This window comes from Armigeres subalbatus, chromosome 2 (genome assembly GCF_024139115.2).
Source record: "Armigeres subalbatus isolate Guangzhou_Male chromosome 2, GZ_Asu_2, whole genome shotgun sequence".
NCBI lineage: Eukaryota > Metazoa > Arthropoda > Insecta > Diptera > Culicidae > Armigeres > Armigeres subalbatus.
In genome coordinates, this window is record NC_085140.1 from 191,753,335 (window position 1) to 191,778,373 (window position 25,039).

The 25,039-nt window shown below is 41.5% G+C and overlaps 2 protein-coding genes across 7 annotated transcripts in view; one reads left to right on the plus strand and one right to left on the minus strand.

Moving 5' to 3' along the window:
- LOC134211414 (17S U2 SnRNP complex component HTATSF1) overlaps positions 1–25,039 on the plus strand; it is a 310,332-nt gene that overhangs the window by 131,078 nt on the left and 154,215 nt on the right. The gene's annotated exons all lie outside the window — the stretch shown is intronic.
- Positions 1–25,039, minus strand: part of LOC134211417 (uncharacterized) — a 401,264-nt gene that overhangs the window by 16,123 nt on the left and 360,102 nt on the right. For 3 of the 4 annotated variants that reach the window (XM_062688240.1, XM_062688242.1, XM_062688241.1), the window contains 5 exons: positions 6,485–6,925; positions 4,288–4,617; positions 3,987–4,098; positions 3,815–3,871; positions 2,576–2,752 (listed from right to left, as the gene is read on the minus strand). In XM_062688240.1, coding sequence (XP_062544224.1) covers positions 2,576–2,752; positions 3,815–3,871; positions 3,987–4,098; positions 4,288–4,617; positions 6,485–6,512 — 704 coding nt within the window. In that variant the 5' untranslated portion in view covers positions 6,513–6,925. The remainder of the gene's footprint in view (positions 1–2,575; positions 2,753–3,814; positions 3,872–3,986; positions 4,099–4,287; positions 4,618–6,484; positions 6,926–25,039) is intronic. The other variant, XM_062688243.1, reaches the window with a different exon arrangement.

Below are 25,039 nucleotides of genomic sequence, written 5' to 3' on the forward strand. Positions count from 1 at the left end.
AAAATCAGGCTTCGGAATTCTCACTCATATGAATAAAAACCTAGGATTAATCCCTTTGGCGGAGTGTGATTTTGCATGTTTCCCTGTGAGGAAATATTCTCACACAACATTTTTATCCGGATAGAATGACGGGTGATAAATTCGTGAGTGCCGGCTCGCCGGATAATTTAATTGTGATCAACCAATTTTTCCTTCTCGTCGCTTCTCCAGATAAATTTTACAAGCATATTCACAAAAATTAAGGACCGCGACGGGATTCGAACCCAAAACAATTTTGAAATGTTTGGAGCGCCCACTATAACCACGCCACCACATGAACTGATTGAAAGAAGAAAGAAAAACTGCTGTATTGAACCTTCTACTTATCGTGGCGCATTGTCAGATTCAATCAGTTTGGAGCGGCGAAGTAAGCAGCATTTATTTTTTGCGAAACATGGGAAGAGGAATAACAATTTTTCGCACCATCGCTTGTACCGGAGTTTATCGCACTGTTATTTTTCCGGATAAAATGGATGGTGGAGCGATCTGTTGTCGCGTGAGTGAGAAATCCGAAGCCTGGCCAAAATACGTTTTTTTTTATACCAAAAAAACGGGCGTGTAAAAAATTCTCACTTATTTTTTTGCATTTATTCTTAACCGATTTGCTCGTAACAGATTGCATTCGACGCGGGATCCTTTCCCATTGTTTCCTATTGTATATGTGTGTGCGCAAAATCCGCCAAAAAAACTCACTAATTTTTTAGGCACTTATCCTTAATCGATTTGCTCGTAACATTTTTGCATTTGACGGAATCCTTTCCCATTGTTTCCTATTAAAAATTGGCCATATCGGACTGTGGGCTTGAAAGTTATGGCCATAATACTATTTTCATAACATGATGAGTATGAGCATTATGACCGCACAATTCGTAGTTGCTACTCCGTGATTAACTGAACTTGCGAAATTGTACATAAAAGACAATAAATGGGGCTTGGGATTAGCTATCCATTCTCAATGTCCACGTTTCGGAAGCTCAAATATTTAATGTCAATAACGGCACCGGCCATCCGTAAGGACGTGGTCGGCGCCGTTCTTCTTCTTCTTATTGGCATTACATCCCCATCCCCAGTTTTTCCTTATTTCCTGATGTCGCAACTGCATCGCGACTAGTGCGCATCTATGCTACCGCCGTGCGCCATGACGCGCACTAGTCGCGACATAGTTGCGACAAAAGGAAACGGGAGTCAACTCGATTGTCGCGAGAGCTCACTTCGGTTTTCAACTGGAAGTACAATAACTGAGGAGAATCGCCTTTTGGACGACCGAACGGAAGCGCAGCACTCTGTACTCACTTGCTCGATGGCTGCTGCAAACTATTGAAGATCACGCTTGTTTCGACCGGAGCAAAGCGCAGTACATGCGCATGAGCCACCGAACGCAAGATTGATAATTTATTCTTTTCCCGATGACTAAACACGTACTGCCCTTACTTGCTCGATGGCTACTGCAAACTCCCAAAATACTATTTTCATAACACACGAGAAAGGGTCCATCATGGGGTTTTCTTCTATCCTCCTACCCTTTTCTTTTCTATCCATTCTTTCTTCTCTTTCTTCTCTTATTTCTCCCCTATTCTTTCTTCCTTCTCCCTTCTGTTTCCTTACTTCTTCCTTCCACCTGCTTCCTTGTTGCTATCTTTTTCTTTCTTACTTCCATCTGCTTCCTTCTTGCTATTTTTTTCGTCTTCCTTCCACTTGCTTCCTTCTTGCTATTTTTTCTTTCTTCCTTCTGCCTTCTTAATTCTTATTTCTACCTTTTTCCTTTTTTCTTACTTTTTCCTTCTTGCTTTTCCTACTACTGTCTTTCTTCTTACTTCTTTCTTCTTTTTTAAATATTTATTTCTTCTTCCATCTTCAGTTTTCCTTCTTTCATCTTCTTTATTCCTTAACACAACTTCCGTATGCATTCTTCCTTATTCTTTCTTCCTTCATCTTTCTTTCTTTTTCTTCCATCTTCTTTCTTCCCAAATGTTTCTTCCATCTTTCTTCTCGTTTCGTCTTTCTTCCTTCACCCTTATTTTTTTCTTTATTTTCCTTCTTATTTCTTTCTTCTAAGAGGTGAGCCAGCCTAGGGCTGAAAGCCTCTCAAAAAGACATTTCAATTCAATTCTTTATTCTTCCGTTTTCTTCTTCCCGTTTCTCTATTCTTACTTATTTGTTTCTTCTTCTTTCTTCTTCTCGAACTTTTGTTCTTTCGATCTTTTGTCTTTCGATCTTTTGTCTTTCGACTTTTTGTCATTTCGATCTTTTGTCATAGATGCCTTTTTCGTAACGTAAAATGGCACAAATGCAGGGCAAAATGTATTTTGCAGGTATTTTTTATTTGCTTGGATTTGAATATTGCTCAATTGATAAATGTGGCTTTAAGAAGTTAAAAACCTTTCTTTCGAACCTGCATTCCACCAACCGTAAATCATCTGAAAAGGAAACCAAGCAAACATGTGCCCGATTTACGATTTTCGGTGACAAGAATGTTAAGCAATGATGGATTAGTGTTACAAAAAGAGTATTAAAAAAAAAGAATTTCGCAACTTACTTAAGGGTGCTGCTACGCGGTTGGTCAGCTACCACAACTTCCACCTCATTGGCCATTTCGTTCGGGAAGGTTGCGTTCCATCTGGTGTAGACCTTGGCGCGGCTGTGACTGTTGACGAGCGGCATCTTGTGCTGGCAGATAAAGTTCAATTTTTCTGTGCATAGCTTAGCTGACCATCTGCAACGAAAGGGCGGAATTGTGGAAAAGAACGACCGAAATTAGAGATTTGTTGTTAATTTGGCTGATTTTTTTCTGCATTGATATTATACTTCTAACGTTAGTGGAAAGTGCTTAGGTTTGAAAGATCTGGTGTTAGTGGAAAGTGCATTTCTTTTTGTTTCGAGATTCACAATAATTAATCTCAATGCCTTGATTAAGAACTCGTGAAACATAGAAAACCGATTGCCATAAGCCATCACCGCCGTTGTTTCAATTGGTTTGCCACCACCAAACAAGAAATATGAGTTAGGTGCATTCTAGATTGGCGGAACACCCGAGGTTAGTTTTGAACAGAAAAGTTGTGGTACTGCTCTGTTCAGGGAAATTCTCTGAGTAACAGAGCCATGCTTGAAAATGTACAGTTTTACCTTTTTTCGACGTTGTTCATCAAAAGTTTTTCTGATAGCTGTTTGAGTTTTTTATGTTGGAAGCAGAACCGACTTTGCTTCGTTAGTGTGAAATGCATAGTTTGATTGGTACTGTTTGCTTTTTGAATGACTTAATTAATACATGCTTGGGAACTGAACCGGACAAAGGATCTAGTTCCTTTCCGTTCGTGCCTGGTTGATGAGAATGAAGGAATATGGTACTTTTCAATCTTTATGATTAGGATTTCTACTTGAGTTTAATTCCATTTTCATGATTCAACCTCGTACATCGAATGTCCTCACAAATTTAATTTGCCCTATTTTTTCCAGACATACATATATGTGATTGAAACATTAATGCCCTGAGAGAGCAAACCGGATTTTTCCGGGCTATTCTCCTCTCAAAGCATCAACGAAACGAAATAAAAGCCAAATTAGCATAGCTTGAGTCGAGTTTGAAGCATCATTCAGAAAAGCGGTTCTCGAGAGATGTGAATCAGGTTCATGCCCATGATTTATGCAACGGGTTGATTGGGCAACAAATTGCATTTGCATTCATCACTCGGTCCTAATCGAGGAAGAATGTTGCAAATCTGTTGTTAGATAAGCTGCCGAAAGAGGAAGAACGAAAATGTCAACTGTGAATAATTACCTGAATTTGAGGTCAGGGTTAAGCACTGCACAGTGGTATCTCAAATCCTGGCTGCTCCTGCAAAAAATGCTCATAAATAATTGATCTTCTTATTGAATATTCTAATAAATGCCGTCCGAAATCAAGTGCACTCGGCCTGTTTTTGTGCATTGTAAGAAGTCGTTATAATTACCCTGGAACCATTTGGCTAAAGGACTGGTAGCCGATATCCTTTCCGTTATAGCCCCACTGCCACTTGTTGGCCATCCAATTGTAGTTTCCACCGATCCAAAGATAGTTCTTCTCTGAAATGATTATAGATTTTTATTGTATAGAGTCAACAATATTTCTAAACCGGTTAGTCATAGGTTTAATATTTTATGACATACGGTCATATACAATGCCCTTATTTACACTGCTGAATAATTTTATTCCAATCAATTCTACATCAAAACAAAAATATTTTGTACCACCTTAAACTTTCATCAGCTCACCTCTCGACTTTAGCAGATACTTCCGCAGGCTCTTGTCGTCGAACTTCAGCGGCTCGGCCAGCTTACTGTTGCGATCCTTGCACTCGAAGTGCGCATCGAGAAAGTTTTCCCTATTGCGCGAAATGTAGTAGCACTCGTTGCCGATGCGGTTGAATCCGGGCGGGCACATGGCGTACATCCGTTTGATGCGCCGGCCGGAAATGTGCTCCCCGGCGGCCGTGTGCTGCGGCAATGCGCTCGGGTCGTATTGCTCCAGGTTTTGGTGCTGCTGGAAGACTTGCTGTGACTGGGTTGTGCCCACCGCGAGGAGCACCGTCAGCAGACACGATGCTGCAAGATTGAGATAAATTATTAGAACTTTTGCTTTTGTTTGGGAAATTTCACTATTTTCATTAGAATTTTGAAAGTTAGTTTATTCATTGATGGTTATTTTGCTGACTAGCACACACAAGAGAGGGAAAGAGGTCAACATTAGGCAAACCCTTTGAGCGATGCAGCATTTAGCGTACCGATTTAGAAAGAGTTTTAGAAACAACCGAAGGCTGTAAATGTCAGAAAGAGTTCCACCTTCCGGCACACACAGTGTGCGGTTGGTTTTCTGGCGAATGATTCTCTGGCGATTATCGTACAATCCGATGGATTCGTCATTGCAGAAGTTTGAAGCAGCCATTTGAGGCATAAAAGCAGCGGGGAACGATCGCATTTGAACGCTCAGGTTGGACAAGAGGAGGAGTTTAGACCGACTATTGGGAAGTTCAGCGCTCACCGGCTGACGAACGAAAACGGCCTACGACTAATTGATTTCGCCTCCAAGAATATGCCCATTCGCAGCACCTACTTCCAACACAGCCTCCCGTATCGGTACACCTGGAAATCACCACTGCAGACAGAATCACAAATCGACCACGTTCTGATTGATGGACGGCACTTTTCCGACATTATCGACGTCAGGACATATCGTGGCAACCATCTGGTGATGGTTAAACTGCGCTCAAAACTATCCGTCATCAACAATGTTTGGTACCGACGTCCGCCGCGGTACGACCTAGAGCGACTGGTGCAACCTAATGTCGCCACTGCATACGCGCAGCATCTCGAGGCAGCGTTGCCGGAATAGGGTGAGCTCGATGGGGCCCCTCTTGAGGACTGCTGGAATACAGTTAAAGCAGCCATTAACGACGCAGTGGAGAAACAACGTCGGGTATGTGGGTAGAAGGCGACGGAACGATTGGTTCGACGAAAAGTGCAGACAAATTGTGGAGGAGAATGACGCAGCGCAGGCAGTCGCGCTGCAGCAAGGTACCAGTGTGCGAGGAGATGGAAAAGCTGTGCCGTTCTCAAGAAACACGCAAGTTCTATCAGAAGCTTAATGCAACGTACACACCAGTCAAGCAGTTCGACGAACATTGACTCCACCCCCAAGAAAACGCTTCGGTTGCTGCTTTGTTGGAACGTGTGTGAAGTTGTTCGAACAACCATTTGACAGTTGGCGGCTCGGTTGGAAAAAATTAAAACGGTTTGATTTTGGTTTGAGTTGTCGGGGGTGGAGTCAAGGTTCGCCGAACATGTTTGAGTATTTGTAGTGAAGTTGCACAAACCCCCATATATTTTTTGATGGTTGATGCTCAAGTTAGCGCTCCGGTCGTTCGTGTGTGATGTTGTTGGTCGAATAAATTGATTGTTCGTGCCGCTGTTGGTAGAACTTGATGGATGTTGGAACAAACGAGAGGTGGAGTCAATGTTGGTCAAACTGCTTGACCGTGTGTACGTTCCGTAACGCATCCCGCAAAGGCTTCGTGCCGCGAGCCGAAATGTGCAGGGATAAGGATTGGAGCATCGTGTGGTGATCGAAAGGTGGAAGCAGCACTACGAGGAACATTTGAGTGGCGCTGAGAGTACAGGCAAGGAATGTCAAGGCAGCGGAGGAGATGACTACGTCAGTTCAGCGGACGATGGAAGCCAACCAGCCCCCACATTGATGAAAATAACTGAATCTATCTCCCTAAAGTGCAGTTTTGACCTCTCTTATGTGCCACCGCAAGGTGGATTATTCTGGGTTTTTATTCATGGAAAAGATGTCGAAACGTTGGACAAATAACATACTCGTTTTAATAAATTAAGACTGAGTAGCCGTTTTTTACTAAAATTAAAAAATAATGAATATTCCAATGGACGTTCTTTTTGAAGTCGTACTTACCCGCAATTGTTATGGATCGACTGCTCATTATTGCTATTGTGTTATCCTTTAGCCGGTTTTCTTGCTCAGACTGTACGTCTCCTTCAAAAGCTATTATACATCGACCTAATCGATGCAATCGATTATCTATAACGACATTCAATAAACACAATTCTCCCCTTTATCTGCCTATTTCAGTAGACGTGATCTTTCCCAAATAACATCGGTCTATTATTTCATAAGTTGTTTCTTGTGTGGACCGCCGTTTCACAGTTGGTTCCCAATGCAACGCTTTCGTTCCACGATTGCCCTACGCTGATTGCTGATTCGTTTTGAGCACCTCCAATCCAGGGTGGTGTGGCGCGAAGTGTTTCCTTCGGGGTGGAATCAGTTGCTATACTGCGAGGTGAAGCGTTAGACCCGGTACTTTGCTTGATGATGCAAACAGTTGTTGCGTGCGCTCTGGAAGGAAAATGAAAGAGAAAAGGAGGGTAAAAACGATAAGTTTTTTATTTGAATGCTTATGGTTGAAATAGGTGGGTCTGGTCTTGGATAGTAATCGTTTGTGCTGATGCCTGGTGGACGGGTAGGCAAGTTACGTTCGTTAGCGATGATCGAAATTTGTTTTATTTTTATATTTTTGTATAAAAGTGTTGATATTTATAATTGCGTAAATTGATCTGATTCAAGTTCTGAATTCTTAGCACATACAAAATCTATATACATAAAAATGAATTTCTGTCGTTTGATTATTATAGACTACTGAACCGATCGGCGTGAAATATTGTATACAGGGTTTTTCGTGCGGGGAAGGTCCTTAAGATGGTTAAGGTGATTATACAATCAGTACAGTGGTGAATTTTAAATTCACCACATTGGCCGATTTGTGGCTTTGTTGTATCACCTTAAAGACCCTTGGCTCCCAGACAAACGAAACGAAACACAAATTTACACATAACTCGAGAACTAATCAAGCAAATGGAATCAAATGTAGTATGTGAAGGTTTTTGATGACAAGATATGTTTCGAGACCCCTTCCCACTTCCCATATTTCCGCAAAACTTGAGAACTAATCAAACAAATGGAACCGAATTTGGCATGTGAAAAAACAGAAGTTTTGACGTTTACTCTGAGTAATTCTCGCTGAGACCGGGCCACTATTTGCACGAGGTTCTTAAAAATTCCTAAATTTATGTTCATTCGAAAGCTTTTGGCGAGTATATTAAGGATCCGAGTTAAATTCTCAAAAATATAGACCCCTCGATAGTTATACACAAAATTACGTTTATGGACCCCTCGATTTTTGTCAATTCTTGACTCATCAAAACTGTCATAACTCCAATATTTCTCAACCGATCTTAGAGACAGCATATCGTCGTTAGAAAGAGGAAAACTATGGGAAAAAAATGGGAGTAGCCTCATTGAATTTGGCCACCGTCTTGGATTTCTTTTTGAAAACTATTTTTCCGCCAGGTTCGCAACCACCGATTTTGAATATTATTACATCGATGGAAAGCTTAGGTTATATTGTGCATTGTGTTCAAAAATGTCAGGTGTATGTTTTTGAGAAATGTTGGAGTTATGACAGTTTTGGTGAGTCAAAAATTGACAAAAATCTAGGGATCCATTAAAATTACTTCGTGTATAACTAATGAGGGGTTCATCTTTCTAAATAATTTAACTCGGATCCTTAATATACTCGCCGAAAGCTTTCGAATGAATATGAATTTAGGCATTTTTAAGAACCTCGTGCAAATAGTGGCCCGGTCTCAGTGAGAATTAATCCTCTGCGCCCCTTCTAAATATGTTTTCGTCGCAATTAATTTTGGGCGAGACGAAGTTCAACGGGTCAGCTAGTTGATATAAAAAGTTCATGTTGTTATGATAAAAACATATTTGTTGCATATAAAATTAAATGCAACATTGTCTTTGTCCTCTGCAGATAAGGACAGGAGAAATATTGCTGACCGCTTTAGTTGTTTTTTTTTGTATTTCTCAGCAAAAATTGTACTTTTTGAAAATCTCAACAATAATCTGAAATAATCATGCTGAGTGTTTCGACATTGCAAATTAGTTTCGGTGAATTTATACAATAATAAAAATGATTCAATGGAAATCGAAATGTACCCGACTTTTATGAATACTGAGAGGTTGAAAAGCATTTGTGCCTCACAATTCGCTATCCGTTGCAGTTTTTTCCCGTGACTATCGTGGAGATGCAGAAATGTTCTCACCCGAGCAGCACACATGTACCATAGCAGTTTCTGTTACCTATAATACACGACGATTTGAGCAGATGGCTGTCTGTGTGTAAAACGTAAAACGTAATTTTTACCTCTCTCCTGAGCTTTTCTCGTTACATTTTATAAAACACGAGAACGGCACCATCACCGCTAGGTGGATTATTCTGATTACTATATCTGAGGGGGTAAAAAAAAAAATAATTGAAAAATATTTAAATATGTTATTTTGATCATTTAAAATTAGTCCAAAATAGTTCAATTTTGTTTTGGGCGGGGTAAAATGGTCAGGCGGTGGGGTAAAGTGAACAATATTGTAAATAAAGCAAATAAGTCGATCAAAATATTTTAAACCAAATACATATTCTCAATAATATTCAAAATGTTACCTGAAAGGTATAAACCCTTCGTTTTATCACAGACAAGCAGACGTACCGGGCTTGATCAAAATGATAGGGCGGTATTTTTTTAAATATTCAATTGACCATTGCTCAGTGTAATATTATCAGGTTCCTTTGATTTTGGCATGGTTCGGCAGGAAATTCATCTAGTTTTGAAAAAATGGGATAAAAATCATATTCTGGCCGCAGGAGAAATTCCGGGTTATTTGAGGGCATGTCAAAAATGCTAGATTTTGTGCGCCTATATTATTAAAATGAATGAAATGATGGCCCTTGCTATACTCTTTTACAGAAACTAGAGCTTTTATTGAGTTGATTGATATATGGATATCACAGATCGGATGACAAACATCTGAGATATGGATGTTTCAATGAGCGAGGTGCGTTGTATGTAAATATTCGCTCAGGAATAAAGAAATTGTACAAAAATGTGTATGTGGAGCGTAAATGACCAGACCCCCTGATTGATTATCCCACTATCAACCGAACCGATTAAGGTTGAAATTTGAGCTAATTTATCTCCATTTCTCTGTAAGAACATTGCTCACTTTACCCCCAGGCGACATGACCAATTTACCTCCATAGCTACATGTTTTTCAAATATCACATAAACTAAGAAAAAAGTTAAAAAACTATCTTACATCAACCATGCTTCATAACAAGCAAAATGAACGATGTGAACGATATTTTGGTTTAGAACTACTAACACCGAGTTTTCATGGCTTAAATGCAACAGTGCCGAAATTACATCAAACTAGCATTTTGCGAAAGCGCGCAGAATTTTGCTAAAATCTAGCTGTTAAATAGATATTTCATGATTTGAAATAGCTCGGAGAGCATGAAATGCTTAATTTATGGTGTAGCATGGAAAATTATACGATAAATCCATAAATAGGGGATAAACAAGCCGTTACCCACTTTACCCCGCCTGTTCACTTTACCCCCGCTACCCCTACGCACAACATGTGACAGATTTAATTCGTTAAATGTATTGGAGGGTAACCACTTCCGTCGGTGGGATTTGATCCCACGAAACCAGTACGCTAGACAGGTGCTTTCTCTACTAAGCTATGAAGGACCTCCATTTTTTTTTTCAAATATTGCACAAAATACAATTTATTCAGCTGGAGTACATAAAATCGTATAAAATTTTAACGCAGACCGTTCAGGCATTGTGCGATGAACTATAATGAAGAAAGCTTTTCCAATCTACTCTCTCCTGCATGATATCATCCACTCATATGCCTAACGAAACGATAAAGCGTATTCCATAGATTGGGTAGGAAAATAACTATGATCGGGATAAATTAGATTAAAAACCAATCGAATTCTATCGTTTGCGTTGCACGTTCCCGGTACAATTTTCTCAGGTCGGGTCCCCGTGGTAATAACAGTCTACCTTTTTCATAATTAATTTCGCATTTCAACTTCAACACATGTCCGACTTGAATTTCGCATCGAAGTAAAAAATGAAGAAAAGGTTGAAATAAAAGGCGTTCCACCAGATCAGTAGAAAGGAAACACCTCCCTCCCACCCAGATTCGCATCACTTGGAAAGACACACCGACCGCGTACATGGACAAGCGTGTAATCAGCATATCAAAGGAGCACCGCTTTCGAACTCAATCGAGACCGCCGGGCTGCCTTCGGTAAGGTTTTCCCTCTGGAAGTGCGCGAACCTAACGGAATCACATGTTGCGCCTGGCAGCCACCCGGTGTTGACCGACAATTCAAAATGTTTTGTGAAAACAATGAACTGAGATCGATGAGACGCGTACCCTGGGCGATGATTGATTGTTTCTTTCCGCTTCTCTGTTCATCGAGACAAAAATGCAAAACCCTGATGATGCAAACACAATTTGACAGCTTCATTTGGAATGCATCTCTTCATTCCGGAATGATGAGCCAACGAATGTGGGATCAATTTGATGAATTAGGATCCATCAGCGACCAGATTTATGATTTAATTGTGCTCACCGTGTGGTAGGCTAAGATTTTACGCTCTTTATCCACCTTCGTCGCCGGTAGCCTCACCTCACCACGTCAGTGAAAGGCTGCGAAGCTTTTAGGACCGGGAACGGCGCTACGGGATAATGAGTTTTATAAATCAGACCATGGTAAGCTAATTGGATTTTAAAATGAGTTCGTCAGGTTGACTTGGGCGAGGAACGACGTGAATGTCGAAATTGTTTACACCCCGCAGATACAGTAGCGAGAGGGCGTAATCGCTCCTTTGGTTTATCAAACCGCGGAAATATGCAGTGCACTGAGGGGTAGCCACTAGCAAAATCTTGTATCTGCATTGATCGAGGTTTAACCGTCACTAATCGATTACGCTGGAACGATGAAAATTTCGAAAGGTCAACGATATCTAATGGTTAGAGCCAGTGTTGTAGATTATTCTATGACTGGAAAGGTCAGTAGCATATGTAGTCAGCTCCTACAATGAAGCTATAAATCATTATTCTGAATTGTCCCAAGGCTCATTTCCCCTGGAAGGAAGTGCGAGAAAAACCAGCAATAAAATGCATGAAAGCGGTGGATAAATCTATCGGAAACAAAGTGCACAACTTCGCCGGGTCGTTTATTTTAATGAGCCAACCATAAGAGCACGCATTAACAAGCGAAAACGATTCCTGAAGAGCAATTACAATCGTCTGGATTGTTCCTGAATTGGTTTTCTGTGTGCGCGCACCCTTTTGAATCATCCTCAGGTTCAGCGCCGTGTGGAGCTTATGGTTTGGTCGTAATGATCTCACATGAAAGAACGTTGAATATAATAACGATGACGCCGCCGCCAACGACGACGACGACGACGATGATGATGATGAAAGCAAAAGGAAACGTATACGAGATTATCTCCCCATTCATGATTATTCACTGAAATGGAAATGCGGGGCGAAGATCCACGGCAAGACCTACCCCAACGTTAGCGAAGAGTCTAAGACGAAGACAGCGCGACGATAGCAGCGAAAACGAGGAGATGTTTACATTGCCAATCCTGCTGACGTTTGTTGTCGGGTGCCAAAGGGAATCTACGACTGATGACATACGACAAAAGGTTCGCGACGTGGGCGTAGTATGGGAGGTCTGTGAGGGTTATGCAATGTGAAATCGTCGTTTTGATTTTGATTAATTCAAATTTTAACTGGCACTATTTATCTTGAAGTCGAAGGCTTATCAAATTTTGAGCAATACACGCATCCAGAGCGTATGTTGATGATTTCTTCAAGATTAAAACAATTTCAGAAGGGTGAATTCATTTGATTAGATTCACTCCACTCGATCAAATTATTTTGGGAATTATAGCGTAATGGTTGTTTTAAAGATAACTTCCTGCAGAATTATATCTCCGAATTCCACCTACCGCCTTCAGATATGTAGACTTCGTGTAGAAATTACGTGACGCAAAAAATGGTATGTTTGCTAGTTCGGACCAAAGAATGAAAATAAGCAACCTTACTCAACATGTTGAATACGATCATTATTTTTTATGTTTCGTTCCAACTCAACAATAACACTGCTATAGACAGATATACGCTAATATTACCGTATTAAAAACAAAACAAATCGAAATATGAGTACCGTGCACGCACCAACAAATAATAAATTTAAACTTAATGAGATGGTATCAACAATATTATAATTATTGAATCCATGTGTAATCAGTTGTCACCGAATGTAAAAAAAAAAAAAAATACAGATTTTCGGGTAGACCGTCACTTGTCATTTGTGCTAAGAACACGCCATTTTGGTCATTTTCACTGTTTTCATTACAAAATTAAACAACTATTAAAATGTGTCGTTTAATAGCGACAAAATGCATGCACTGTCATAATAACATGTATATTGTGCAGACAAGTCGTAATTATATTTCGAAATTCAATTTAAACGCATTCTATAACAAAAATTACCGAAAAATGCGCTTAGGAGCTGCGAAAAGTTAGGTGTGTGTCAAGATGCACAACGTTGTTAAGGTGACTATACTGCCTAGATTCGCATAAGAGTCCCATGCCAATTTATGACGATTTTGATTTTTATTCAGAAATTTGTCTGTTTGTCTCCTGTTACGGAAAACTTATAAAATAGTAGGGTTAGTTCTGAAATTTGAAAATCAAAACCCATTTGTGTTGTCCCATTTTCACATTACAGTCACATTCGGGATTTTGATACTCTTTTCCACAAAAAAAAAACTAATTGTGGTCTATTTAATGTTGTATACATCCTATAGCAACGTATACAGATAAAGAATATTATCTGAATTTTTTAGAAAGATTGCTTTTTTTATGCATTGGACTTTCTCTAATTTCTCTATGTGAAACGAGTCTGAAAAGTTCAACGACAAATTACTTAAGCCGGAGACAATTAACATAAGACTCTTGTGCGAATAGGGACAGTGTACAACACAAACATCATTTCAGGAACAAAACTATGGAGGACCAGACTACGCTCTATGCTAATATAAGTTATCCGATTGGTAAACATTCTACTGGTTTCCACTTGGATTACTTTTAAGAGTGATTCATTTTTCTGGATCACTTGAATTGTGCGCTTGATTATTTTTTTACATACATCATTTCAACTTGCTCCGCATATCGAGGATAATTTTTACGGACCAAATTCTAGAGAACGCACTATGCTGAAAATTTATAAAATTCATTACCTCCTTCTAGTGACCGGATTACTTTTCACGATGGTCCATTACTTGGTTCACTAGAATTGTGCGCTTGATAAATTGGTTGTGGCTTTTTCATAAATTCACATAAATTAACCAGCGTATCTCTCAGCGTATCTTTGGTTGTGGCCCTCATTAGCCGTGCGGTAAGACGCGCGTCTACAAAGCAAGACCATGCTGAGGGTGGCTGGGTTCGATTCCCAGTGCCGGCCTAGGCAATTTTCGGATTGGAAATTGCCTCGACTTCCCTGGGCATAAAAGTATCATCGTGCTAGCCTCATGATATACGAATGCAAAAATGGTAACCTGGCTTAGAAACCTCGCAGTTAATAACTGTGGAAGTACTTAATGAACACTAAGCTGCGAGGAGGCTCTGTCCCAGTGTGGGGATGTAATGCCAATAAGAAGAAGAAGATCTTTCACAAACTCCTCGGTTGGAGAAATAGAGGGCTGGGGAAGTAAATGGTAGAGCTATCAAAATGTTTACATGCTCCTTTTTTAAGACCAAATTCTCACTTCGAGGAAAAGTAGATTAAGAATCAAACAAGACCATGCAGTTTAAACATTACACCTTCCCATTCTTTGGTGGAGATTGTAAGAGGGGTGCATTCATGAAGGGATCGGATGGACGGAAATTTAGTAATGTTTTTTGAAGTTTGGATTTTTTTTATAAATTTATGTTTTCGAATATATGTCATTCATTTATTTAGTTTACACCAACAAATAACAGATAACTCTCAGCCCCTACTGAACAACATTGGCGGGACCCAAGGTTGGCCCGCAAAGGGAGCTCTTGAAGCTCCCTTTCATCCTAGTGATGGACTTAATTTTAAAATTAAAAAATCACTTAAATAAAGATAAAAAGCGGATAACACTGAATCAACAATTTGACGGTTCAAGGCCGCATTTCACAATCTGTGCCCCCCGCTTGACAAGTCGTTTTGTACCTGGTCTGCCCATCTCGCTCGCTACGCTCCTCGCCGTTTCGTACCTGCCAGATCGGAAGCGAACACCATCTTTGCAAGGTTGCTGTTCGACATTCTTGCAACATGTCCTGCGGTTGTATACTATTTCGCCGAAAAACATTTCGCGGAATGTATCGAATCTCCGAAACACATTTCGCGGAATGCACCTTTTTTCCGAACGACATTCCGCGGAATGTACCTTTTCACCGAAAATCATTACGCGGAATTCAGTTAGAATAATTATCATTGAAATATTAACCGAATTCTGCTTAATTACATGCAATCCGGGTTAAATTCTTTTGGATTGTGATTCAAATAATGAAAGAAGGTAATGCTTTCTTTGAATGATCGCATCCGGTCGGTATAACGTAAAGTGAGGAAACAATGGCTTCTTGAAATTGACACATTTGCTCGGTATAAAGAAAAGAAAGGAAGTAGTCCCTTCTATCAAGTTCTATCAAGGAGGTAGTCCCTTCTAAGAAGTTCTATGAATTAACGCATCTGCCAGGTATACAGCAAAGGGAAAAGATAATGCCTACTTTGAATGAATGTGTCGCATTTTGCAAACCCGAACCCGATTTGTAAATTTCCTTCAAACTCGGACCCGAACCCGGAATAATTTTTTTATCAAACCCGAAGCAAACCCGTTGGGTTCGGGTTCGATTCGGGTTTCAAAACCCGAAACCCGACTACATTTGCCGGTATAAAGCGAAAGGAGTTGATAATGTCTTCTATAAAAGAACGGGTCTTCCCGGTATAAAGCGAAGGGAGGGATAGGGTCCTTAAAATGGATGCGTCTGCCCGGTGTAAGGTGAAAGCAGTTGATAATGGTTTTTTTTGTTTAGAACTCGTCTGCCCGGTATAAGGCGAAGGGATTAGTAACGCCTTCTTTAAATGGATGCATATGCCCGGTATAAGGCTAATGCCATTTTATAAAAACGTGTCTGCCCGGTATAAGGCGAAGGAAAGGGTAACGAATTCTCTAAATGGATACATCTGCCCGGTATAAGGCGAAAGGAGCTGTTAATGCTGTTTTTAAAAGAACGTGTCTGCCCGGTCTAAGGCGAATGGGGGGGGTAACGCATTATCTAAATGGATACATCGGCCCGGTATAAGACGAAGGGAGGTATAACGCATTTTTTAAATGGTTGCATCTGTCCGGTATAAGCCGAAAGGAGTTGATAAATCAAAGGAGTTGATAAATAAAGAGAGGAGATAATCTTTTAATTATATCTGGCCTGTCTGCCAGATACTTACTTGATACTTAATGGGCTACAGCTCTTCGATTAACCTACGCCGAATGGAGTATCCTTCTCCACTGGACTCGATCCTGGGCTAATCGCTTCCAGTCGCCCTGAACATTGAGCGCTGTCAGGTCCTCTTCAACTACAAAAAGCCATCGTGTACGCGGCCTTCCACGAAGCCTGCGGCCCATTCCGGGTTCTCTACTAAATATTATCTTCGCCTGACGTTCTTCCGGCATACGAACAACGTTACCAGCCCACCGTAGTCTTCCGTGTTGTATAAGCTTAATAATATCCAGCCTTTTATACACCTGGTACAATTCGTGATTCATGCGACGCCGCCAGATACCGTTCTCCTGTTTACCGCCGAGTATTGTCCGCAGCACCTTACGCTAAAACACTCCGAGAGCTCTCCGATCAGCCTCCTTTAACGTCCATGTCTCATGGCCGTATAAAACCACCGGAAGAATCAGAGTAGTATACAGCGCGAGTTTTGTTTTCGTTTGCAGACTACGGGACTTAAGCTGGTTACGAAGTCCGTAATAAGCCTTATTTTCAGCTGCAATACGCCTTTTCACCTCGCGGGTAACATCATTATCGCACGTCACTAATGTTCTAAGATACACAAATTCTTCCACCACTTCAAATTTTTCACCATCCAGCACCATTTCGTTACCACTAGCACTAATGAACCCACGTTGATTGCCAGCGACCATGTATTTCGTTTTGCTGGTATTGATCGTGAGGCCAATCCTCGCTGTCTCCCTCTTAAAAGGCACAAAAGCCTCTTCCACGGCACGGCAATTAATCCCGATAATATCGATATCATCCGCAAATCCCAGGAGCATATGCGATCTTGTGATAATGGTACCGCTTCTTTGCACACCAGCTCTCCTAATCGCTCCCTCGAGCGCTATATTGAACAGTAGATTCGAGAGTGCATCACCCTGCTTTAATCCATCTAAGGTAACAAATGACGTCGATATTTAATCCGCAACCCTTACACTTGATTTCGATCCGTCCAACGTTATACGAATCAGCCGTATCAGTTTCGTTGGAAAACCATGTTCAAGCATAATTTGCCATAATTCATTTCGTTTCACCGAATCGTACGCCGCCTCGAAATCAATAAACAGATAATGTGTCTGCAAGTTGTACTCCCGGAATTTATCAAGGATTTGTCTTAGGGTAAACATTTGATCCGTCATTGATCGGCCATCACGAAAACCTGCTTGGTATTCGCCGACGGAGGACTCTTCAAGCGGTCTCAATCTGTTGAACAGAATTCGGGACATAATTTTGTACGCCGAATTAAGGAGGGTTATTCTTCGGTAATTGGCGCACTCCAGTCTGTGCCCTTTCCAACCAGCTAGCAGCCATTTCCTCGTCTTCCCATATTTTCGACATAATATGGTGCAGAACTTCATAAAGCTGCTCACTGCCATGTTTGAGAAGTTCAGAAGGGAACTGGCCCTTCCCCGCAGCCTTATTGTTTTTAAGCTCTTTAACAGCTTTTTAACCTCATCTAGTGTAGGCGACTCCACAGCTTGTCCATCGTCGCTAATATTTATTCTGTTCACCGATGCACCGTCACTTCCTCTATTCAACAAAGTCTCGAAGTGTTGCTTCCACCTGGCAGCCACTTTGGTTTTATCTGTCAGCAAATTCCCTTGTTGGTCGTTGCACATGACGGGAGATGGCGCTGTCTTTCTCCGCACGCCATTGACAGACTCATAAAACCTCCGCATATCGTTCTGCTCCATTTTTCCTGCGCCTCACTAATAACTTGTTCTTCGTACTCTTTTTTCTTCCTGCGGTGGGTTCGTTTTTCGGCTGCTCTTGCTTCCTTGTACCGATCTCTATTCGATCGGGTACCCGACACCAACATCCGGCTTCTGGCAACGTTCTTCTCGTCTGTCACTCTCTGACACTCCACATCGAACCAACCCGTCCTTGGTCGCCTCTGTGCAGTGCCTACCACTTCTCGTGCTGTTGTGCTCACCGCTCCATGGATCGACTCCCATAGATCGTTGATGTTGTCGATAACGTTGATTGCACATATTCGTTCGTCGAGCTTCTGGCGGTACTCAGCCGATACTCCTTCCGCCGACAATCGCTGGATATTGTAACGCATCGTTCGCTGTGATCTTTCGTTCGATACAGTTGACAACCGTGATCGAATTTTACTGACAACGAGGTAGTGATCAGAGTCAATGTTCGGACCTCTGAATGTCCGCACATCGATAACATCCGAGAAATGGCGCCCATCCACCAGAACATGGTCTATCTGGTTGCAAGTTTCACCATTTGGGTGTCTCCTGGTGTGCTTTCGGATATTCTTTCGTGCAAAGTAGGTGCTACTGATGGCCATCCCTCTGGCAGCAGCGAAGTTTACTAGCCGTAGGCCGTTGTCATTGGTAGCGAAGTGAAGGCTCTCCCTACCGATTATGGGACGGAAAAAGTCCTCTCCATAGGGTTTATCAAGATATTCATAAAGCGTGTCCTTCACGTCGTTGGATTTATCGTTTGTCGGTGCGTAAACGTTAATTAGGCTGTAATTGAAAAATTTGTCCCGTATCCTCAACACACAGATTCGTTCGCTAATGGGTTTCCAGCACATCACTCGCTTCGTCTGCTTGCCCATCACTACGAAACCAACTCCATCCTCTGCTTTTTCACCGCTGTCGATGTGATAGATGTTATACTTGAATGCAGTGTTGGTCGTGCGGTCCACGGCTCGGAATTCACGTTCTCCGGATCTGGGCCATCGGACTTCTTGAATAGCGGCCACATTCACTCCAACCTTCTGCAGTTCGCGAGTCAGAAGGCTCACTCGTCCAGGTTCATTTAGGGTCCTGACATTCCAGGTACCGAGTTTCCAATCATAGTCCTTATTTCGTTGCCGGGTCGGTTGCCAAAAATAACGTTCTCTTTTTCTTCTATCTCCATTTTTCGTGGTATATGAGAGGCTTCAGTAAGCTACCTTACCGGGGTCGCGTTACCTACATCGCGCTGGTGGGGCTGCCACCTTAGGTATTGCTTACGCGATACAGCATTTCGTTGATCAGCCGCTGGGTACCAGGCAGACGCTGTTTGAGCCGCACCTCCTGGTGAACAGACGCTCGAGGCGTACCTTCTCACTCTAGCTGATGTCAGAAGGACAACAGCGCCCAGGCTACACTATCAGCTAAGTACACAACCCTTAGCTGGTGGTCTTTTGTCATCGGACGACCTTGTGGGGACCAGAGCTCTGTTGGGTGCTCCTTCCTTGACATTAACCCACCATTTTGCAGCCCAGCATCTGTTATAATAACATAATTTGATCTTGATGTGTACTTTCCAGGGTTTCGACTTTTCGTTTCAATGAGACCTAAGCAAGCGTTTTTCGGGTCAAGGTAAAATCTGTTTTCGTTGTTTATTTTGAGGATCATTTCTCATCCATCAATCTTTTCTCTAGAATTAGCCTTTTTTTCGTTCGGGATGAACCACTGCGTCCATTTCATTGAACTTTTGTAGTATACCCGTGTCATTTGTTTAGTGCATGTCTTTCTGCTCCATTTCTATTGAGAAGAAATGAAGTAGTCGTTTTTTATTCATATATTTCTCAAGCTTAATGTAAGGCCTCTTTAGATTAAGGTACCGCTATTTATACCCTTCGAGAAATGGCTTATACCAACTCTCAAAGGCGCGCCCCTCAATCAGTTTCGGCTCAACAATAAGTGGGATAATACTGATTTTGACCATGCATCGGTACTGAAGTTCAAACATATTTTCGCTTCTTTTTATGAGATCCGAATTCGTTTTTGTACAGAGATCTGATTTCATTGCGTTTCAGCATTTCTGAATCTCACCTTAACACAGAGCTCTAACCAGTTAGGGGGTTCAGCAGATCCACCAAATTCGTATCCGTTTCTTTCCTAATTAATCAGCGCTCTTGAGCTTGAAGATTCATGTCGTCGGCTTCGAAACCAGCTTAAGATTGAGTTACGTTTTTATAATTTACTCCATTGACTCCATCCAGAGAGGAAAAGTTGGGTCATCTAAAAGCAAATTATAGTCGTTCCATACTCCTCCGACCATCACTCATAAGTATTAACAAGAATAGTAAGAACTAGAGCACAATGTGGTAAATCTTACTCCGTAATGCACCACGAAAAGTGTCCACCCAGCATTACAGGCTCCGTTAACTGCCTGGCTAATTGTTTCACCCCCAGGCCATTTATCCCCTCGGTACGGGTCGCCTGACACCTTGGGATTCGGGGTTAGGGACATCATATTGTCAGCTTCAGTGTTGTACCGAGCCTGGCGATATGACCGGATTTACACCGTTACGCACTACTTCAGAGTATCCATATCCCAGCGTAACGGGACTAGAATTACCTTGGAAGATAAACGAAAATCTTGCCTATTAGATAAAAATCCTTTTTCGTTTCATCAATTTTACCACTGACTTACTTTTCGCGAGAATTATCGCAGAACAATTACACAATTGTATGCCCGCGCCGGGATTCGAACCCAGAATAGTAACAATCATAGCTGTGGGGATGCGCTTACTCTAGAAACACGGCCACGCTACCTGTATGAAAGCGTTAAATTATTTGTTCTCCATAAGCTATTACCATTTACATTTATGATGCCACGAAAAGACTCGAATATATGAAAGAAAAAGAGCAAACCAATGATTGACGGCAATCGAAGTGAGCGAAAAATGGTTATTACTCTCCAGGATGTTTTTCTTTCTCGAAAAGCGATGTCCCCCCGAAAATTTTCGTGGGGAGCATCATGTGCTCCTGAGATTGAGTGAGCATTACGAACCCTGGTACTTTCTATTTAGTCATTCCATAGCAAAATAATAACTTACAAGGTTATTACATCATAGGTTCTTATTCATGTGTTATTTTTAAGTTATTCTCTTCTGGAGAAGAAGTAAGCACATCTGGAAACCATTTTTCGTGTATGCTGTAAGTGAGCTAAGGTGAAAAACTGCTTTTCGCTTCGTCTGTCGTTTGCTTTTGGGGTTATGTGTCCCTGAACGCATTATGTAGTTTTGAAATTGGATTCCAACGCGATTCACCTTAAAATCCATGCGCAGTTTCTTATGAAATTCGCAACTAAATTTTCTGTGGAATCTCCAACATCCCCAACAATTTAATTTTTTACAAAATATCCTACGGAATAAACTATAGTTTCCAATGGAATAACCTGTGGAATCCACGGTTTTTTTACGGGATTCGCGATTGAATTATTTATGGAATCAATTACCTACGAAATTCCGAGGAATATCTTTCATAAACAAAATTGAATTCATAGAAAGCTATCTTTCTGTAATGCACGCCGCTGTAAATCTGTCGTTAACGCCACCGCTTGCTTGCTGCTATGAAGAGCACGTGTGCAAGAGGCGTAATGATCATGGCACCGTGATGCGCCGCCCGAAACGATGCGGATACCCTTTCTTGCCTCATGCCTGGCAGACATGGGAATCAAGATGTAGGTGGTTTTCCCATTATTTGATTGCGATATTTATGATGCTCATCAGGACCACAATCAGAGTCACACTACAAGTCGTAGAACTGATCGCGTCAGCCATTTCACGGTGTGATTCAACCAATATGGAACGATCACTTGGCTTAATCCGATCGTTATTGAAACGATGGTACTTAAGAGTCGCCTGACACCGGTAGATTCGCTGCAGCTACTGCAGTGGGTTTCATATGTAAACGTATTTTGTCAACAATCGGATTAAAGCAGTTCTGCAATCGTGGTGAAATGCTTAAAAAGAGTACTGTTCAATTAAGCAATTGTAAGTGACACCTTTATGAGTCGTGTTGTGATATAATTGCAGATTGAGATGCTGAATTTCAAAACATCAGATCATAAATATCGTAACTCACGCATTTTATTACCAAATTTATTGTCACCTTCATGCTCCACGACGACCATATTCTCACTTTTGTTTGTCTGTCAACTCACATTAGTCGCTATTTGTGTGACTCCAACAACACGACGGGTATCACCTCGACAAGACCTCCAGCAGCCGGAACAGTCGAACAACAAATGCATTCTTCGACAACGTGGTCAACCCACAGATCGCGGTCCAACCTACAGAAATTGTGTGGGTCTTAATTGCTATTTCAAACGCAGCCAAAATTGACCAAATGCTATCAGAATTCTGAGATCACACGGCCATGTAAACGGTAATCGGCTAATCGTTACCAGCCTTTGAGCAAATTTAAGAAAATTAGCAGTCCCAGTTACCATCAGCGGTGATGCGCCTGCCGAATCGAGTCCCAACGCTTAAAGGTCCAAAACGAGTGGAACTGAGCACCGCCCGTGATGTGTAGCCAATGAGCCGGGAGCTGAACGAGACGATCTTATTAATTTATAATGAATCATTAAAACGAGAACTTCCCATCTGGCACAGCTGGTGGTAGTGGCGTCGGCGGCGGCGGTGGAAGAAAGCTGCTTTGTTATGACGATGGGTAAAGGACGGTAGCCGAACAGCGAAAAGTGGTTGAGGTAAAGAGCGTAAAATGAGTCGAATTCGTGGAACTCGTAGCGCCACGATGTCCACAGCTCTTGGATGGGTCACCGGCAGAAAGCGCCCACTTAAAGCCGCACTCACGCAGGTTAACCTTAATTTGGGTGGATGACATTTTCAAGTTGAACGATGATGGATGAGATGCGAAAACGGAGACTGTTGAATATGAAATCGATTGTAGAATGATGCCAATTCATTAAGGAAAACTTGATATTAATAATGGATCATAGGAAACAACTCGAGAAGTCGTTGTTGCTCTCCCAACATAGATAAAATTCCAATTATTAGGATTCCTTGGTAATTTCAAGGTAAACAATTCACTGGGCATCCTTTCAGAGAAAATCAATTCTCATGTTTGCCGCTTGTTGAGGCATTACTCCCTGCCTAGTTGTCTTATGGTGGGAACACCGCGTGACATGATAGAGCAGCATGCTTTTGCCATTTATGGAAAAGTCGCACAGGCACACGCACATTGCAAATGTGACGGCGGCGACGACGGGGTAATCGGCTTGCTGCCCAATGAGTGTAAACAAACCTACTCCAAGAGGAACCGGTTCCGCCTATCTCTCTTTCGACGATGCACGACGGACACTGCAGAAAAAACTCGGCTGGGACTTTAATTGCGAGTCTCCTCGTACCTTCGAAGCTGGGCTGGGACCTACTCTTTCCCGTTAAACCGTCGGGCACGGGTGATTCAACTGCTTGACGGACGACGGTGTGCCGCGAACGCCTCGCCGTCGTGTCTGGGCCGTGCGTCATTGGATGCGACCCATTTGAAACTGCCTCCGCGCTTTTGCAGTCTGCACACAGATGCAATAAGCGCGCAATCTGTCCAGCGGAATGAGGCTTTCAATGTCAATAGACTTACTTTTCGACCCGCCATGTGACAACGAAGCGCGTGAACCGTAACCGGTTTTCGCGATTTCCAAGCCCTTTCTTTTATGCCAAGTTGTTTTCTTCCCGGCTGTCCTTTGGGTCATTGGTGTATTATTTTGTACTTGTTGGATCCACTTTCTAGAGGTATCTAATTAATAGTAGTCGAACTATTGATAGGAAACATTGTTGTAGTATAGTAATTATTTACAAAATACGACTAATTCAACAGTTCAAAAAGCTTTTCACCAACATTAATAGATATTGGGTATGTAAAAAAAAATTATGACTTTATGCTAAAATTAAATTCTCACCATCAATGCACCTTGTTCATGTTGATGCAACTGATACTTTCTAAATCGTTTAACAACATAACTGAGAGAAAGGCAGCAAACATTCAAAGTCTGAAAACATTATTGCAATTCCGGCACATCCAACCCAGAACCGTTGAACGATAATCGTGATCTGCCAGCCGCAATAAAACAGATTCCTTAAAGAGTGTGTCCAAGAAAGCGCGTGCTGCATCGCAGAAGGAGAGTAAAAAGAAAACCCTTGAATGAGTCATTCCTGTCACGTCGGACGACTCAATCAGGGTCCTTCATCCTCCACACAAACCGCGGAAGGGACCTACACACAACAGGAAGAAGGCGGCCACATGATCGAGAAACGAATGAAGCGACCAACGCAGTGTTACCACACTATGAGATATTTCTGTACAGGCTAGCGGTCAAAACTGTTTTTTTTTGTTTTTGATTCCTTTGATTTTTGATGTTTGATGTCTCCTACAAAGTTTTAGATGTGATGCCTCTCTTTTGATGTAATGAGTTTGATGATCATTTCTTCTAGAAGTGATAAAGTTGTGATAAAAAATAGGCAAAATCTAGTGCCTAGAGGTGTGCGCCGGTCCGAAAATCATCGGCGGCGGCGTTTTCGGCGTCACGCCGAAGGTTATTTCAGTCGGCGGTGACGTGAATCGGCGTGGCGATTTTCTTTATTGCGTTCGTTTCCTAAATATTTTTTCTGGATTTTTCGGGACATTTTTAAGACATTACCGGGAGAATCTTATGAACTTGTTTGGAGATTATTTTCGGATTTTTTCAGCAACTACTTTTAAAGTTTTTACGAGAGTTTATCGGAATTTGTAAGGGAACTTGGATTTTCCAGAAAATTGTTTGACACTTTTGTGAAAAATTCTTTAGAATTTTCATGAGACATCGTTCAGAATTTCCACGGAAAACTGTTCTTAATTTCTTTATGGATTGTTTACAAAATGCGCGAAAAGTTTTTCGGAATTTCTGTTGATTATTCTTTTTGAATTTACATAGAAAATTCTTCGAAATATCCATGGGAAACTCTAAGAAGTTTTCACCGGAAACTCTCCACAATTTTTACGAGAAATTATTTAGAATTATCAAGAATTTGATGAATCGGAAAAAATCAGAATTCAAAATGTGGATTTCAACAAAAAAAAAATCTTGTAAACAGAACATGGTTCGAAATTTCACGCCTTTTCTTTAAATTCATGTGGAAAAGTCTTCAGAATTTCCACGTGGAGTTTTTTGGATATCCCACTAAAAACTCAGAATTTCTACGTGAAATTCTAAAATTTTTACGGAAAACATTTCGGTATTTGAACAAGA